A 16,867-nucleotide genomic window follows, 5' to 3' on the forward strand; every position below is an offset into this window, starting at 1 on the left:
AATCTAGTGTGACGCACATGGAAACTGCCCATTCCTCATTTTCAAGTGGGCTTTGTGTACCTCAGGCAAGAAAGTCTCATACAATACGTCTATAAATCAGACAGAGTCAGCCTGTACTTGTATCGGATTTTCTTGAGGCAAAATGCCAGTGGTATACAGACTCCACCCAAGTATGAGGAGGCCCCCTTGACAATGCCTCTTGTCATTTTGTGGTTCAGAAAGGCAAAAAGACAACATTTCTACAAGCCACCTTTTCTAAGGAGAAATGTTAAACCAAGAGGACAAGAGCCTCGAGATCAAAAAAGGGCTTGCTAGCAACTTGTGAGCCTGAAGACCCCGCCCTGCCCTGTTCCTCCTTTCAAACATTCCCAGGGTTGTGTCCTTGTTCTGTGGGCATCTGGACGACAGCCAGTCATGAAGACAGGCTCCAACAACTAAGTTATCAGCTCACTCGCTCCTGAAGCCAAACTATTACTCATAGATAGTTATTTCTGGGTTTACGTCACAGATGGAAAGACAGATCAAGTCAATGGGGATCATGTGAGACCACATTTGGCTCTTCCTTAAAAAAAATGACTCACTCACTTTATTAAATAAAAGTCCATGTAGTTACCAATGGTATTTTAAAATGGTCAAATACCTCCAGAAATGAAATACTTTGAAAAGATTTTTAAATGTGAAAAGATGCTCAACCACACTAACAATGAGAAATGAAAATCAGAATTATAATGACATGCCATTCACCTATCAGAAAATGCAAAGATAAAGTGCAGATAAAGAAAAAAAAAATCTGGAATGCCCTGAGTTTGGGAGAATGTGTGGGTCATTGGTGGGAATGTAAACAGGTCCATCTTCTAGAAAGGACATTTTGGCATCAGCTAACACGGTAAAAAAAAATCACAGCTCCTTTTGATTCAGCAATTCCACTCCTAGGAGTGTATCTTATGGTTACATTTGCACATTACTGTACACATGTGTATACTTGCACTGTATGTGCAAAACCATCTACATTCACTGTGGCACTGTTTGTAACAGCAAAAGGTTAGAAACAGCCTGAAATGTCATCCATCAAAAGGAGACCAGCTATTAATTTTGGCACATTTATACGATGGAATAAGGAGGCAGCTCGAAAGTCCTGACAGGGACATGCTCCAAGATTTACTGCTAAGTGGAAAAATCTTGGTGCAGAGCAGTGTGGAGGGGACCCTCCCACGCTGGGAGGAACCCTGAGAGACTGCTGACAGGCTTTGTTCTGGAAGAGGATCTGGGGGATGCGGGTGGGATAAACGCTCTTCATTAACTTTTCCTAACTTGAATTTTTCGTCCCAAGCATGTGCACACTTTACACGGAACGGTGGTACTCCTCATGAGTACTGGAGAAAGGTGAGATGCTGCACAAATGGGCTGCCTTGTGCTCTGCATCATGGTTTGGATTCAAACAGGAGGTGGTTTTGAGAAAGAGACTAAAAAAAATCTAGGTGAATTGGAGGTTTCTTGAGGAAAGTGTGTTATGACACATGTGAGAAATATCCCCAGACACCAGAAAGAGGGTGATGGCAAAAATCAGAAAAGTGACAAGAGTGGGGCCCTGGGCCACAGGAGAACACCTCCCACGGGTTCACCCAGCTCCATGCCTTGGTGAATTCTCCTGGCACTCTTCCATAGCTCCACTGTCAAGTCCAAATATTTCCTTTATCTTTCCCCCGCCTTTTTTGGGGCCTTGGAAGAGCAAGGCCCTCGCTGGTCAGAGTTCTAGGACTTGGCCACCATTGGCTGTCTCTGGGGGAACTCTGGAGCACTTGGCCAAGCTGACCCTGCAATCCTGGTCGGCCTACTCTGGGACCACCCCAATTCCACGAAATGAGCAAAGACCACCATCACCACCAGTTATTCAACACGACTCTAGGCCAAATGGTATGGACATGCTATGTCACTTTATCTTCAGACAACTCTGGGAAGCAGAAGTCCCTCATTTTATAAAAGTGTAAACTGAGGCTCAGAGGGGCCCACAGGGAAGTGGGGGTCCTGGGATCCGAGCTCAGCTCAGCCTCCTCCAGGGCCCACAGAGAGTTTGCCTGCACCTCACCACCTCCCTCTCTGCTTCCCTGGAAAACAAAGATGTCCTGCAGGGGCTGCTATTCTCGGCGTGTTCCTGCTGCAGGGGCTGCTATTCTCGGCGTGTTCCTGCATCCACTCAGCGCCTCCCCGCCAGGCACCAGGGCGGCAAACCTGACCGGTCCACGCCTCGGGGCCTCTCACCCCTTGCACTTCGGTATTCACACCTACTATTCAGACCCTCACAAGATCCAACTCCGTGAGGGACAGTGCTTTTCTTCTCATGTTACAGAGGAGGAAACTGAGGCTCACAGAGGTGGAATAACTTGCCCAGGGCACCCGGCTGGAAAGTGGAAGAGCCAGGGAAATGGAAAAATGTCTCCAGCCAGCGTTTCTCGGCATTACACTGCTCCTCTCCCGCCTAGAATCCATATGATCTATGCTTCCCACCCTCCGGACTGGGGGTCCCCCACTGGGGCACGGTGATTTTGGGGAGAGGGCTTTTGCCACACATAGCAATAGAGATGGAGGCTGCATGACAAGCACATAATAGCATCACAGCAGTGAAGTTATTAAACATTTGAAAACACGAAGGAGAAATCTTTTTAAAACCTCTTCTTTATTTTTCTTTAGAGGTTCCTAAAAATTCTAACTCCCCAAGAAGCCTAGAATGGTTTGGGGGTGCTCCTACGTGGAGCAAAGGCACAGGCAGGGGACAGCATCAGGCCAGGACGCCCTGTCAGACACCCACGAGGCTGATGCAATAGCAGTCACCCGGTCATCAGGGTGGGGTAAAGCCACCTCTGCTCCCTTTCAAAGCCCTCACCTGGGAGGATGTTGGTTAGTCACAGAGCCCAGCCCAGTGCCGGGCCACCCCTCACCCGACTCCGAACCTCCCCGCCCGCCTCGCTCACATTCTCCAACCTGTCCTGTAAGCGGGCAGCACTCACACTGGTGAGACGGAGACGGGAACTCAGCTCAGGTCTGTTCTGGGGGGTCTTCCAAGTGTGTGATCGTCTTTTCTTTCACTTGGTTTGGAGGCGGCAGAGCAGATAGCAAAGGGGCAGACTCCATACCGCCCCATATCCCTCAAAGTGGGGACCTCCTGCATCAGAACCGCTGGACAGGCAGCCCTCTGAGCATCCTCCTCCCAAAATGGTTTGCGCTTGAGGCCAGGAAGCAGTGTATCAACACGTTCCCGGAGCCTGAGAATCACTGCTCTGAGCTCAGTGCATCATTCACAGACGTATCGACTCCCTGACAGAGGAGGAGCCAAGGGGGAGGGTGACCTGAGAATGGGTACCACACAAGAAGTGACAGTGACAGCCTGGTGTCAGGGAAGAGAAAACCAACCAACCAAAGGAACCCACACAAACTGAGCAATAGACCCAGGGCAGTTCCGTTCTGGCCCTGTAGGAGAACACCCGGGTTCACAGCCATATTCTGGGTAATCTGGAGAAAGTTAAAAAAGATCATCCTTCAGCGGCTTCCCGTTCCTCTCAGAATAAAATCTACGCGGCCCTTCCCCAGTGGATGCTCCAGGAAGGCAGTGACAGCGTCCACCTGCTGCTGCTAAAATGAAAGCGCCTGGTACCTGACACACAGGATGTGTTCCAGAGATGGACCAGGAGGCACCTAGCAGAGTGTGGGAACGGCAAACATTCTGTGTAAGAAAACCTCTTCCCTTCCTCACTATCCTTTGAATGAGAAGGCAGGGCGGTGTGTACTGTCTTTCCCAAAGATTCCCATCAAAAATCGCTCAAGGAAGAAAACCCAGGAGGTTTGGTGTTTGTAGGGAAAAAGTGTCAATTATATGGAAACTTGCCCAACGTAGTATCCTTTCCCAGTGCTGCCTTCTCAGTGTTGTGTGTGAGTGCAAGAGAGAGAGAGACAGACTGACTGACTGACTGACTGACTGCCTGCCTGCCTGCCTGCCTGCCTGCCCGCCTGCCCACCTGGCAGGGGTATGTCCCTGGTTTGTGTCCTCGTCTCTTGCTGTTAACAGCACACGCTCTGGAACGAGCCTGTCTGGTTTGCATCCCACTCAGCCACTTCTAGCTGCTTTGGTTATCAGTCACCTTAAAATGTAGTGGCTTCAACAACAACTTATTATTTCCTCTGGTCAGAGGTTGACTGGGCTCAGCTGGGTGCTTCTTGATTGGGGTCTGTCCTGAGCTGACAGACGGCAGTTGAGGCTGGAACCACCTGAAGGCTCAGCTGAGCTGGTCGTCCACGATGACGTCCTCCCTCACACCTCAGCTGGGCTAGCTGGGACGGCCCCAGGCGGCGCCAGCCTCTCGGCCTCTCCGTGTGACTAGCTTGGGCTTCCCTCACAGTTTGGTAGTCTCAGGGTTGAACTTTCTAGATGGCAGTTGGCCTCCCCAGAACAAACATGTCAAGAGATCCAGGTAGAACCTTCAGAGCTTCTTACGACTTAGACTTGGGAAATCATGAGGCATCAGTTGTGCTGAAGTCTACTGAGCAAAAAGTGAGTCAGAAGGCCATCCCAGGTTCGAGGGGAGGAGACTGCACTGGGGCGTGAACACTGGGAGGCGCGGTTCATGGCGGTGGGGGCGGCGGGAGGAGAAGGCATCTTTTGAGACCAGCTATCACGCTTGCTATAGGACTGGGGGTGAACTACTAACCCTCTTTCCGCCTCGGTCTTCTCTCCTATAAGATGGGATAATAGTTCCTACCTCACAGAGCTTTTGTGAGGAGCGAATGAATTAATAATATACGGAAAGCACTTAACAATGCACTGTGTAAGCATTACCTATTATTATTACTACCTAAAAGAGTAAGGAGCAAACCTTTTCTCTGATTCAACTCTGTATCCCAATGTCTGTGCTTTACGATCATGAGCTGCTCCACATGGAAAGTAAGAGAAGTACCCTTCTCTCCACCAAAAACAATTTTGTTTTTCATTTAAAAGTCCAGGTAGGTTTAAAGTTTGGGTAGAAGCAGTCATTTCTCATGATCAAGTATGCATTTAAAACATTAAGAGAAACTAAAAATAGCTGCCAGGACTTGGTGAACGCCATTCTGAGTCAGGGTGATGACGCGCTCACATCAGGGGCAGAAGCAGCAACACTTGGGGTGTGGAATTTCCCGTGGCACCAGCGGAAAAGGAGCCATGAATGTGTTTGTCAGCTAACTTCCCTGAAACAAAAAGAAACCAGGATTTCCTGCTGGAGGCCCGAGAAGTGAGTGATGTCCAAGGCCTCAGAACCCAACCTCAGGCTGGCCTTTGCCTGGCCAGAAAACAGGATCTGCAGACTAATCACCAGCCGTCGGCCCCAGCCCCGGGGGGTGGAATGCTTTTCTGTTGCTGCCAAATTCAAACAAAGCTCAGAAACAAGTCCCTGAGCTCAAACTCTAAATATAAAAATGGCTTCATGATCCAGCCTGCGGACATATGTTCCAGTCTATAGAATTCTCCAACAACTCATCCTCTGCCTCACACCCCTCAGTATTCCACGCAGCCTTCAGGACAAAACCCAGTCTCCTGACATGTGTGTGCACCCGCCATACACCCAAGTTCCAGTCATGCACACACTCGCATTCCTCCAAAGGGTCCTGAGCTCACGCACCTCCCCCTGTTCTTGCACGCACTCTTTCTGCCGTCTGGGAGAGAGTAACAATAGTAGCACAGCCACGGTTATCTTTCCCTTGACTACGCACCAGACAGGTGCTGTGGGAAGAGCTTCACACCATCATCTCACTTGATCCCCACCCCCGTCCTATAGGCCTTGACCTCACCCATTCACCTGGAGGCTCTGAGCAAGAAGAACTGCTTCATAAGGTCAGACGTACAGGTCAATAAAATAGAACTGAGAGTCCAGAAGTAAGCCTTCACATTTATAGTCAATTGATTTTGTGTGTGTGTGTGTGAGGAAGATTGGCCCTAAGCTAACATCTGTTGCCAGTCTTCCTCTTTTCACCTGAGGAGGATTGGTGCTGAGCTAACATCTGTGCCAGTCTTCCTCTATTTTATGTGGGATGCCGCCATAGTGTGGCTTGACAAGCCATGCTAGGTCCATGCCCAGGATCCGAACCTGCGACCCCTGGGCTGCCAGAGCAGAGCATGTGAATTTAACCACCTCGCCACTGGGCTGGCTCTGCCAAGTGATTTTTAACAAGGGTGCCAAGACAATTCAATGTACTGTCTTTTCAACAAATGCTACTGGGACAACAGGATATACATATGCAAAAGAATCAAGTTGGACCCCAACCTCACATCATATACGAAAATTAACTTAAAATGTATCAATGACCTACACGTAAATAGTACAACTATAAACCTGTTAGAAAAAAATTTAAGAGTAAATGTCCATGAGCTTGGGTTAAGCCAAAAGCACAAGTGACAAAAATTAAAATAGATAAATTAGATTTCATTAAAATCGAAAACTTTTGTCCTTCAGACAACCCACAAAATAAGACAAAATATTTGCAAATCATATATTTCACTAGTATATAGGATATATAAAGAATGTTAAAACTCGACAATAGAAAGACAAATAATCCAATTTAAAAATGGGCAAATGATCTGCACACATATTTCTCCAAAGAAGATATATAAGTGGCCAAGAAAGCACATGAAAAGATGCTCAACATCATTAGCCATCAGAGAACTGCAAATTGAAATCACAATGAAATACCACTTCATACCTACTAGGATGGCTCTAATCAAAACGACAGTGTTGGTGAGGATGTGGAGAAACTGGAACCCCCATATACTGCTAGTGGAAATGTAAAATGACGCAGTCACTTTGGGAAATAGTTTGGCAGTTCCTCAAAACACTAAACACTAAGTTACCTTATGACCCAGCAATTCTGCTTCTAGGTATATACCCAAAAGAACTGAAAACATATCTTTTCACAAAAACTCATGCATGAATGATCATAGCAGCATTATTCAAAATAGACAAAAAAGTGGAAACAACTCAAATGTCCATTAACTGACAAATAAATAAAACGTGGTATATCCATACAATGGAATGCGATTCAACCATAAAAGGAATGAAGTACCGACACATGCTCAACATGGATGAACCTTGAAAACAGTATGCTAAGTGAAAGAAGCCAGATACAAAGGCCACATATTGTATGATTCCATTTACATGAAATGTCCCGAATAGGCAAATCCATAGAGACAGAAGGTAGATTAGTGGTTGCCAGGGTCTAGGCAGAGGAGGAGAATGGGTAGCGATTGCTAACGAGTACAAGGTTTCTTTTTGGGGTGGTGAAATGTTCTAAAATTGATTGTGGTAATGGTTGCACAAGTCTGTAAACATACCAAAAAATCCCACTGAATTGTTAAAGAAAGAGAGAGAGAGAGAGAAGATGCAAATCCCCCCCCAAAAACTGGGGGGGGGGGGGGAAGAAGAGCCCCTTCTCTTAGCAGCTTCGTTGACTGCTGCCTCCCACTCCCGCGGGGGGCTGGGGAGTCCCCCTGCTCACTGCACTTCTTGATCAGAATTCCTGTAATGCACACGGTCAGAGTGCCTTTCTTGCAGGTCCATCCACCTCGAATGAGTATGAGCACTCTGGCCAGGGCCTGTGTTTCACTCATTTTGAGAACTGGCATCCAGGACAGTGCTTGGCACTTGGTAGATAATCAATATAAATGAATGTTGAACGAATAGTCTCGCATGCCCCTAATATTACCCATTGCTTTATATGACATCACTTCTAAAACAGAGGAATGCCAAAAGGATCATATACACAAATCTACAAAATATCTGTCCATTATTTAAAAATTCCTTTTCCATCAAATATTTTTAAAATTGGATGATCAATTCCAGTGTTATCTCTTTTCTACTTCCAGAAGGACATATGATGTCAAAATTTAAAAGCCAATCAGCAATAAAATGACTGAGACACGTGGGAAAAGGCAGAAACACTTCTCCAAAAACAGCATATTTAGTCTCTGAACAACAAACTCCACATTTCAAAGAACGTGACAAAAATTTCTCCTACTCTGCAAGACAGACGACTTTAAGAGGCAAGAAACCAATGTAAAGGCTGATTAAACTCAGCTTTTGAAACGCTTTGGCCTTCAACAACAAAGAAAACAATAATACGATGAGATGATGAAGGTAATAATAACAGCTAACATTTCCTGAGTACTTACTATGTGCTAGGCTGGGCATTATTTTCAGTTTTCTATGTATGAACTCAGCTATAACAACATTATGTGGTAGGTACCATTATTACCTTCATTTTACAGAGAGATTATCAACTGTCCCAAGGCCACAGGGTTGGTAAATGGCTGAGCTGAACTGGAATCCAGAAGTCCAATTCTACTGTCCACAAGCTTTCCGCTTCACAACTGACGCTTCACAACTACAGTCTCTCGACTGGACCAAGGAAAGCCAACTGTCTGACTCTGAGTTTATAGACTGATTAGCGTAGGTTATAGAAGAGATGTCAGAAAAAAACATGAATAGGCAGGAATTGAAATCCATGTGTGAATATCTGATACTTGCATGTCTATTATTTTATATATCCTTTCTATATCAGGTGGGAAATATCTGAGTAGACAACGTGGTCAGCCAAAACTTGCAAAACCTTGACCTGCCCCACTCTGCCAGCCGGCTCCTTCTGAGCTTTCAGCCACAGGCCTCCCCACCTTCCAAGTGTGGCCGTCCCACCTCGCCCCTTCTCATTGAGTTCAAAGTCTTATCCTTCCTGGCAGTCATCAGTACTTACAATGATTGTATTTATTTGTTTACCTACTTTTCTTGTCTGACTCTCCCATCAGAATGTAAATTCCATAAGGGCAGTGACCATCTCCCTCTTTTTTGCCCAGTGTTTGTTGACTGAATGATAACTCTCTGTTTAGGTGATACTTTTCTTTCAGAACAATTTGGTGCATCAGTGACTGGCTGGATGACCACACTAGGCTGTGGCTACCCCAGGGCAGGGGTGGTACCTTGTTCATCTTTACACTCCCAGTTCCTGGCTGGTACCTGGCACAGAGGAGCTCAATACATCTCAAAAGAACTTGTTTATTGATGAATTGCTGTCAACCTGGAGAGCAGTCTATCGGTGTGCCTCAAGGCTCTGCCTTGGGCCCTGTCCACTCAACTTCTGGATCCAAGGGTGAAGGCTCAAGGGCATGCTGAGGAAGCCTGGGGACGCCCTGAAAGTGTGCAGCAGCCGCAGTGGACAGGGAGTGGAGCTGACAGAGCTTGAACTGTCGTGAGGCCAAAAACCCAAGAAACAAAACCAAATAAAACAATCAAGAAACCCTGCACCAACCACAGGATAGGGAGCTGGGGACACGAGCAGCACCTACAATAAGGGCCACGTGTCCAGTGAGCTCAGGTGACCGTAGTCTGGTCACACCAAGGTCACATGATGTGGTCCGGAGCTGTATCTGTGGTCGTGTGATGACCCGAAGGAGAGAGGGGATAGGGCTGCCTCACAACTCCCTCTCCGAAATGATTATTTCTACTCGTATTTATAAGGCCTGAACTTCCTTGTTCCAGCGCTACCCGGCAGGCCCCTCAGAAACTCTTCATGAAGTCCAGCGCTGACACCTGCAGCCTTGGGCTGCGCGGTCCCCCTCAGTGACAGGCTCCACCTGCCAACACTGCCCGCTGGGAGCTGCTGGCCTCTGAAGTCTCTTCCGCTCTCAGCTCTCTCAGTGCTTCTAGGACTATCTTTGCTGCTGTGAACCTGGCTCACATCTTGCTCCACGCCTTCTCGTTCTTTCAGGGGAAAAGACTCATTCCTCTCAAGTACGGGTGTGTTTTCCTCTCTAGTCCTTCTTGTTCCCAAGGCCCGAGAGGGGAAGTCATTCTTATTTGGACATCTCTAAATGTTCTCTCTCTTTTTTCGGGCAGCCTTCAAAATCCAGCCTTTTGTCTCTCAAGTTCAATACACGTGTCAAGTAGATGTATTTGCACTTCCCTGATGAGTATGTTTTCGTCGTCTCTCCTTTTTCTACGCCTTTATTAATGACAGGTTGGATTCCATGCCCTGTTTCCGGAGTCTGTCAATTCTTTTGTGATATGACGATTGGACATCTCAGCGGGGCTGGCAGATCCCTGAAACCGCCTGTTCACAGCTACCTGTCACTATCAGATGCCTTTTTATTCTTGAGGGCTTTCCTTAAAGTTGCAAAAGTCAGGAGGACCTAAGGCTGTCTGTATGGACATGTTTAAACATGAATGAATGTTTTTGAAGTTAATGTTATTGTCTGTGATGTTATTTGAAGCAAAGTTAGAACCCTTCCGTTTCATGCATTACTATTATTTATTGCTTTTACTAGCAGGTCATTTTCTGCCCTTTTATTTTTCACTATCTTCTCAGTTCTACTCATTGACTTATAACGAGAAGGGCTCAAACCTCAGGAGACGACACCCTCAAACTTTCACTTGACAAGCTGTTGGCCCTGGGAGAACAGGTAGATCTGGAAAATTCAGATCAAGAGTCTTTTCTTCTAGGGTTATTTACATTTTTAAAAGGGAAAAATGTTACTGTTTTTGTTATACAAGTCAAGTCTTTTGAGGCTACTGAAAACCTCATACTCTCAGGAAACCAGAGGAATAATTATTTGCTGCTAAAACAGCACCTTCCGAATGCTTTTGTGCTAAATAGATGGACAAGTACACAAGCTGCCACGTTAGAATTTTCCAGTGCTCTCCTGTCAGACAGGGACATTATGATTGGAGCCAGAACCCAGAGTTTTGTACCAAGTAGTCAGGAACACACTTGTGTTCATGCTGAATCCGGAAATAAACCCAAGATGATGTTTAAGTTCAGCATGAAATAAACAGTATTTTAGAGGGCAAACAGCTCAGGAGTCAGAATAATAAGAGACTAGGAATGAAAATAAGGATGTGTGGATAAATGTGCTCTTTTCTCGCCACATTCAGTCAAAAATGTGGATGCCATCATCGGGGCCAAGGATGTCCCCAAGCGTGATCCAAGTCAGATTCCACCCACCCACTTCAGGAAAATAATTTAGAAAATCCTAAGAATTCAAACATTCTTTTACTGGCTCCAACAAAAGAATCAAGAAAAGTCTGTGGGACTTTTAGGCAGCTCTTAGTTGATTAGAATAAAATTATTATTATAAATATGTCAGAACACGTTTATTCCCATAAAAAATGGGAATTCTTCATGTCAGCCAAGGCAGCTGCTGTGGAGTAACTAAAGTCAATCTTTTGTTCCTAAACGTTTTCCGCTAACTATAATTAAACTAAGGAACATGCGAAGGGCAATGGGTTTCCATATGGAGTAGAATACTAAAAATTGCTCCAAAATCAATTATCCTACCGGGTTTTATTTATAGAGCTCCCAAATAGGAGATTTAGATAACATTTACTCCCTCCAAATGTTCTTGTTTCTCTCTGGAGCACAGAGCAGGGAGGCAGGGGGTTTAGCACCTGACTTCTAGGGTCAATGTGAAGATTCTGCAGACGAGAAGGCTGTGCCAAGACACATTCTAATTGGTAAAGGTCACTCCGAACATAAGAGTGGGTTTGCCATGTTTTGCCTCAAACCTAACACAACAAAATAGGAACCATCATGCAGAAACATCAAACGTTTCTTCTTGTCACCTATGACTTTGGCCTACAGAAGAGCAATGACTATGAAATGCCCTGTCCTCCTGGTCATCATGCTTGCCCCCTCCATGCAGCACAGAATAAAAAGGAACCAGGCTTATGATGTCACGAGAGAGAAGAATGAACAAACGAGGAAGAATGAAGCCCCCGAGAGGTGAGGTGCGTGGCTGAGCCCCAGGCTCAAAGTCCGCATTTGTGCTTCCACCACTAAGGCATCAGGACTCCTTCCTGGAGGTACATCCTCACTAGGCCATCTGGTCCCCAGAGCTCAGGGACACCTGGGCAATGCCCTGGGGGTGCCTGAGGGCTGCCAGTGGTGATGTGAGGCCAGCTCCCCAGTTCAGGTCCCTCCTTCCCCATTCCACCCACAGCAAAGCAGCACAACACTCTACCGCTCCACCTGCCATCTATCTCATCCCGTGCTGATGGGGAGAACTCTGGGTGCGGCGCAGCCAGTAGGTCTTCCTGGGGGTGCTCAGCAGTTCCCACACACTCACCACTTCCTCTTGAAGCTGCCCTGGGTGTCCAGCATGCTCTCAGCCAGGGCTGCACAGCCCTGCAGGCTAGAGGGTGGACTGGGTCCACCCAGCAGCTTCGGCCTTCAGCAACTGCCCGAAGCACTCTGAGCCTGCTCTCCAAAAGCAGCAGCTCATCAACAGTTTTTACTCTGTCCACTCTCCAGATGTCAAGCTCGGTCACCCATCTGGCCCAGCAGCTGGGGAAAGAATTCTTGTGATCGCTGGAAGGCCCCGCTCTGCGGGAGCGCCAAGGGCAAGGGCTAAGCTTCTGTCTGAGCATGATCGAAGGCAGGTTTAACTGAGACAGCAAATCCTCCATGATCAGCAGTGTCGACACGCAGCCAGGGCTCAGTATCCAGCAGCTGCTCTCACACTGCCAGCATGGAGCACACTTCAAGGAGGCTCTTTAAATGTGCAGGAGGGACCTGCCTGATGAGACTCCGCTGGCTGAGAGCGACTCCATCAACTGCACAAAGGGACAAGGAGAAAGCATAGCAGCCACCGCCCTTCCTCTTCCACAGATGAAACACCCCAAAGGGAGGCAAATCTCCACTAATAAAGTCAATGGGGGATGTTTCAAATATTCTACGGGTCACATTTTGTACCAACTACCTCATCCAACGTTGACATAAATGACTGGTGCAGGTGGTGCTGTGATTTATGAAGCGGGAGGGATGGAGGCCGAGAGGGGCACGTGTGAGAAGGTAGCGCTGTCGGCAACAGTCTAAGCTGAAGCAGCTCTCAAACAGTGCATGTTCTTTGGGGCTAATGTGTTGAAACTGTCAGCCGAGTGACTCCGACCACCAGCTGTGCCCAAACACTTTATGGTGCTCAAGCGGGGGAAGCCGGCTGCAATGCTTCAAGCTGTCATTGTCTGCAGCTCCCGATCCTGCCCCTTCAGCTGCTGTGTCTGTCAGGGTGGCCGGGACCGGTCAACTGGTTGGAACCATATTTGCTATTTCTGTGCTAGGATGTGAGTAAGTACATGCCATGGCAAGTCAGACAAGGATATGAGTCAGATTATCATAAAGTGTTGAAAAGAACTGATCTTAAAAGCATCCTGAGAGCATCACGCTGTGCTCCACCACTGGCAAGGAGCTACAGTCTGAAGACACTTACAAGTACTAAGCAAAGGAGAAACCCCAAAGATCACTGATGATTAGAATTGGCCAAAGGTCTACAAACGAAAAGAAATGGAAAAGGCTGAAGCCAAAATCTAGAGATCTTAAAACTCAGAGGTAAACGTATGATTTCACTCACATGTGGAAGATAAACCCACACATGGATAGAGAGCAGATCAGTGGTTACCAGAGGGGAAGGGGGCGGGGAGTGGGCGAAAGGGGTAAAGGGGCACATATATATGGTGACTGATAAAAACTAGACTATTCATGGGGGAGCATGATGCAGTCTATACAGAAACTGATATATAATAATCTATGCCTGAAATTACACAATGTTATAAACCAATATGACCTCAACAAGATAATTAAATTTTAAAAATTCAGAAGTAAAAAGAAAGATTTATTACCAGGACCACATGTTTCTCCAGCATACTTCGGTCAGACATTTAGAGACAGCAAAACCTGGGCAGGCTGGAAAAGCTGTGGAACATGACTGTTTTATTTTCCATTTAAAACAAAACATTTTATCTGAGAGCAACTTTTATGAGGCCAAATTAATGGTCCTAAACTGACTCTTAAAAAAAAAAATCTATTGGCACTGAGGTGTAAACATACAAAAAAGATGTCTATCTGTCACACTATTTGTAAGAGTGAAAAATTATTAACCATCACAATATTCACGAATTAGTTAAACTATGTTATGTCCCTTTGATGGAACCTAATCAGCTGTTAAAAAGAATAAAGTAATTTGAATATACTGGCACGGAATGATGTCTGCGAGAGACTGCTATGATGAAAACAAGTCATAGAAAATGTGCATGGTCATGGCATTTCTGTTCTGTGTATGCACAGGAAAAAGTCTCTAAGGAGCCAGAGAAAACCATTAATAATTGTTATTTGTGACAGAGAGACATTTTTGTATACTCTTGTTCATTGCTTGAATCCTTTACAATAAATGTTACTTTTCTATCAGAAAATGAAACCAACAAAGATGTTTATGAGAGAAGAATAGCATTAACCTGGCTTTTTCTATAAGAGCGATGTTCTTGGAGGCCTCAGCTCCTAATGGCCCGAGTCCCTGATGGAATGGGTGAAGGCCCAGCGAGGTAGTGAGAGCTCTGGGAGTGCCTGGTGGCTTCAGGTCAGCATTTCTGAAACACCACCAGGAAGAATGGCTCATAGACCTCGGAAGCCCTTTCTTTATCCCTGTCACAGGACTCTTGCCTTCTGGCTCCCGGCATGTCCTACAGCCTGTGTAACTGTGCTTTTGCTTCAGGAGTGCTGCGGGAGTTCACGGCCTGGCCCTGACCCACGGCCGTGACACAGACAGGTCACCGCTCAACCTTGGCATGCCACCACGTCCCAACATGGTTCGACTGATGTGCTGTTCAACAGGCTGTGAAGAGTTATCAGCGAGAAGTGACAGCAGCAGTTCATCTGCTCTATCTTCTCCCTGCCAGCAAAACATGAGGAACGATCCTTTGTTTCAAGGGCCAGGGTGAGGGGAACTTGACCTGTCGCTGTGACGCAGGCATCATCCCAGTGCACTTCCGGGCAGGAATTTCTGTAAGTAAACTGTGTCCTCTGGTTGGCCCCTGATGGCCCCTTTCTCCAGGAGGGTGGGAGGGACAGCAGGCCCATCTGCTTAATCAGAATGCACGGGTCTGGAAATAGCTACTGCCTCAGCCTTGCTTTCTGAAGGCTGAAGGAGCCCAGACGTCGCTATTCTTCACAAGCATCTTCCAGTCTCCCTAGATCGCCTCTGAACACTTTCTCAACTCTGCTTCCCTTGGGTGATTCCTATTCATCCTCCAGATTCTGGCTCACATGTCATTTCCTCTGGGGAGCCTTTCACAACACCCCAAGGCCAGGCCAGGTCCCCTTACACCCTGATATGCGGTCCCCATCACCGAGTGCTGGTCCCAGCTCTTATTTTCCATTTTTTTCAGTGACAACTTGATTAACGTCTGTCTCCCTCACTAGAACATAAGCCCCTCGAGGGCAGCAATGGTACCTGTTTTTGCTGATCCCCAGTGTGCAGAACACGGTCCAGGGCCAAGCAGATACCAGCAAAGCTCAGTCAGTGGAAGGCGCCGCAGAGGCAGCCAGGCTGGAGCATGTGTCAGGCGGGAGTGGGCAGAGGAGATGGGAGGGCTTCTCTCCCTTGCAGTGACGAGCTCACCTCCTCTATTTTTGTCATGTGTGTCCAAGTGAATGGTCAGCAAGCGATACGTCCCCTCTTAAAGTCTGAAGATTTATCTGAGGTGGGTACTAGCAGTAGACAACAGTATTTAAAGGAATTAAGGTTATGGCTAAGGCTCCAGAAAGTTTCTCCATTGAAATGGCAGAACCTTGGATGCTCTAACTCCCTGGTTATTTCTTGGGGCCCCTTCAGCTCTGGACCCCAGGGCTGCTCAGGGATGCTGGGGGTGTCCTGGAGGATGGATAGGATACAACAGGGATACAAATCCTCCACCAACATGAGAGAGAGTCTCAGCCAGCACTGGGGGAGGACAGGGTGGGGTGGGCACTGACCTCGGCTGATGCGCTGCTTCTCCCCAGACAGGATCCCAGGGCTGTCGATGATGCTGATGCTCTTCAAGACCTGATTGGGCAGCTGGGAGCACATGAATCTGGAAGACAGGGACCAAAGGTGGGATGAGACACTGCGCATCACAGAGCGGTCTAACTGCGGAGCTCCCTGCCTCTCTGGGCTGCTGACATCCTCTGTCAGGCGGGGACTCGCAGGAGACTGACGCACCTCCGCTGGTGCTCCGGAGACCAGATGCTGGACCACAGGGCAGGTGTGGCAGGGTGCCCTGGCATCTGCTGCTACCTGCTGCCGGGTCCCTTACTGTTAAGTGTGATTTTAGCTAACATTTAGTGGAAGCTCAGGTATTTTACAAACATCATCTCATTTGCTCCTCATATTAACCTCATGAGGAAGAAATTACTGTTAACCTCAGAGAGGTTGAGTCACTTGCTCACTGTCACTCAGAGCTGGACCTTAAACCCAGGTCAGCCTGACTCCAAAGCCCACCAGCGTCACCTGCCCTCCTCCATGATGCTCCTGGCCCAGCATGCTGGGCTCCTCCTCCCAGCGAATCCCAGGCCTCCCCAGGGTCACTGCCTCACTGGGTTGGAGCATCCCTAACATGACAGTGGAGGTACTGGGGCCTGTTTTCACTGTCTGATGCCTCAGGGACTCAGCATCCAGCCTGGCACCTGCTGTGGCTTGAGGCTCAGGGTGGGGCATGCACCTGTGGGCAACACCCCAAGTCCTCCGGGTGCCTCGGAGTCCTAGGGGTGCCCTAAGAGCAGAGGAAGGGGCGGGGTGGGGGAAGACCTTGGCCAAGCTTCTCCAAGCTGTCTTCCTTGTCCATCACTTCCGCGATACCACCTCCTCCTTCTCATCTCAACCCCCCTCCTGTGGCTGCCCTGGTGTCGGCCTCCTGGAAGCAGAGCGGAGTGGCAGGAAAATCGCGGCCTGTGGGTCAGCAGATCTGGGGTCAGGTTCAGCTCAGCCTGTGCCAATAACTTGCTGTGGGATCCTGGACAAGAGGTTTCCCCTCTCTGGGCCTTAGTTTCCTCACGT

At 47.6% G+C, this 16,867-nt stretch overlaps 1 protein-coding gene across 2 annotated transcripts in view; it reads right to left on the minus strand.

The window, feature by feature from the left end:
• The window catches only part of EHD4 (EH domain containing 4), a 74,123-nt gene that overhangs the window by 30,719 nt on the left and 26,537 nt on the right, over positions 1-16,867 (minus strand). For both annotated transcript variants that reach the window (XM_046653042.1, XM_046653043.1), the window contains exon 3: positions 15,808-15,905. In XM_046653042.1, the coding sequence (XP_046508998.1) occupies positions 15,808-15,905 (98 nt within the window). The remainder of the gene's footprint in view (positions 1-15,807; positions 15,906-16,867) is intronic.

Source organism: Equus quagga, chromosome 2 (genome assembly GCF_021613505.1).
Source record: "Equus quagga isolate Etosha38 chromosome 2, UCLA_HA_Equagga_1.0, whole genome shotgun sequence".
Taxonomy (NCBI): Eukaryota; Metazoa; Chordata; class Mammalia; order Perissodactyla; family Equidae; genus Equus; species Equus quagga.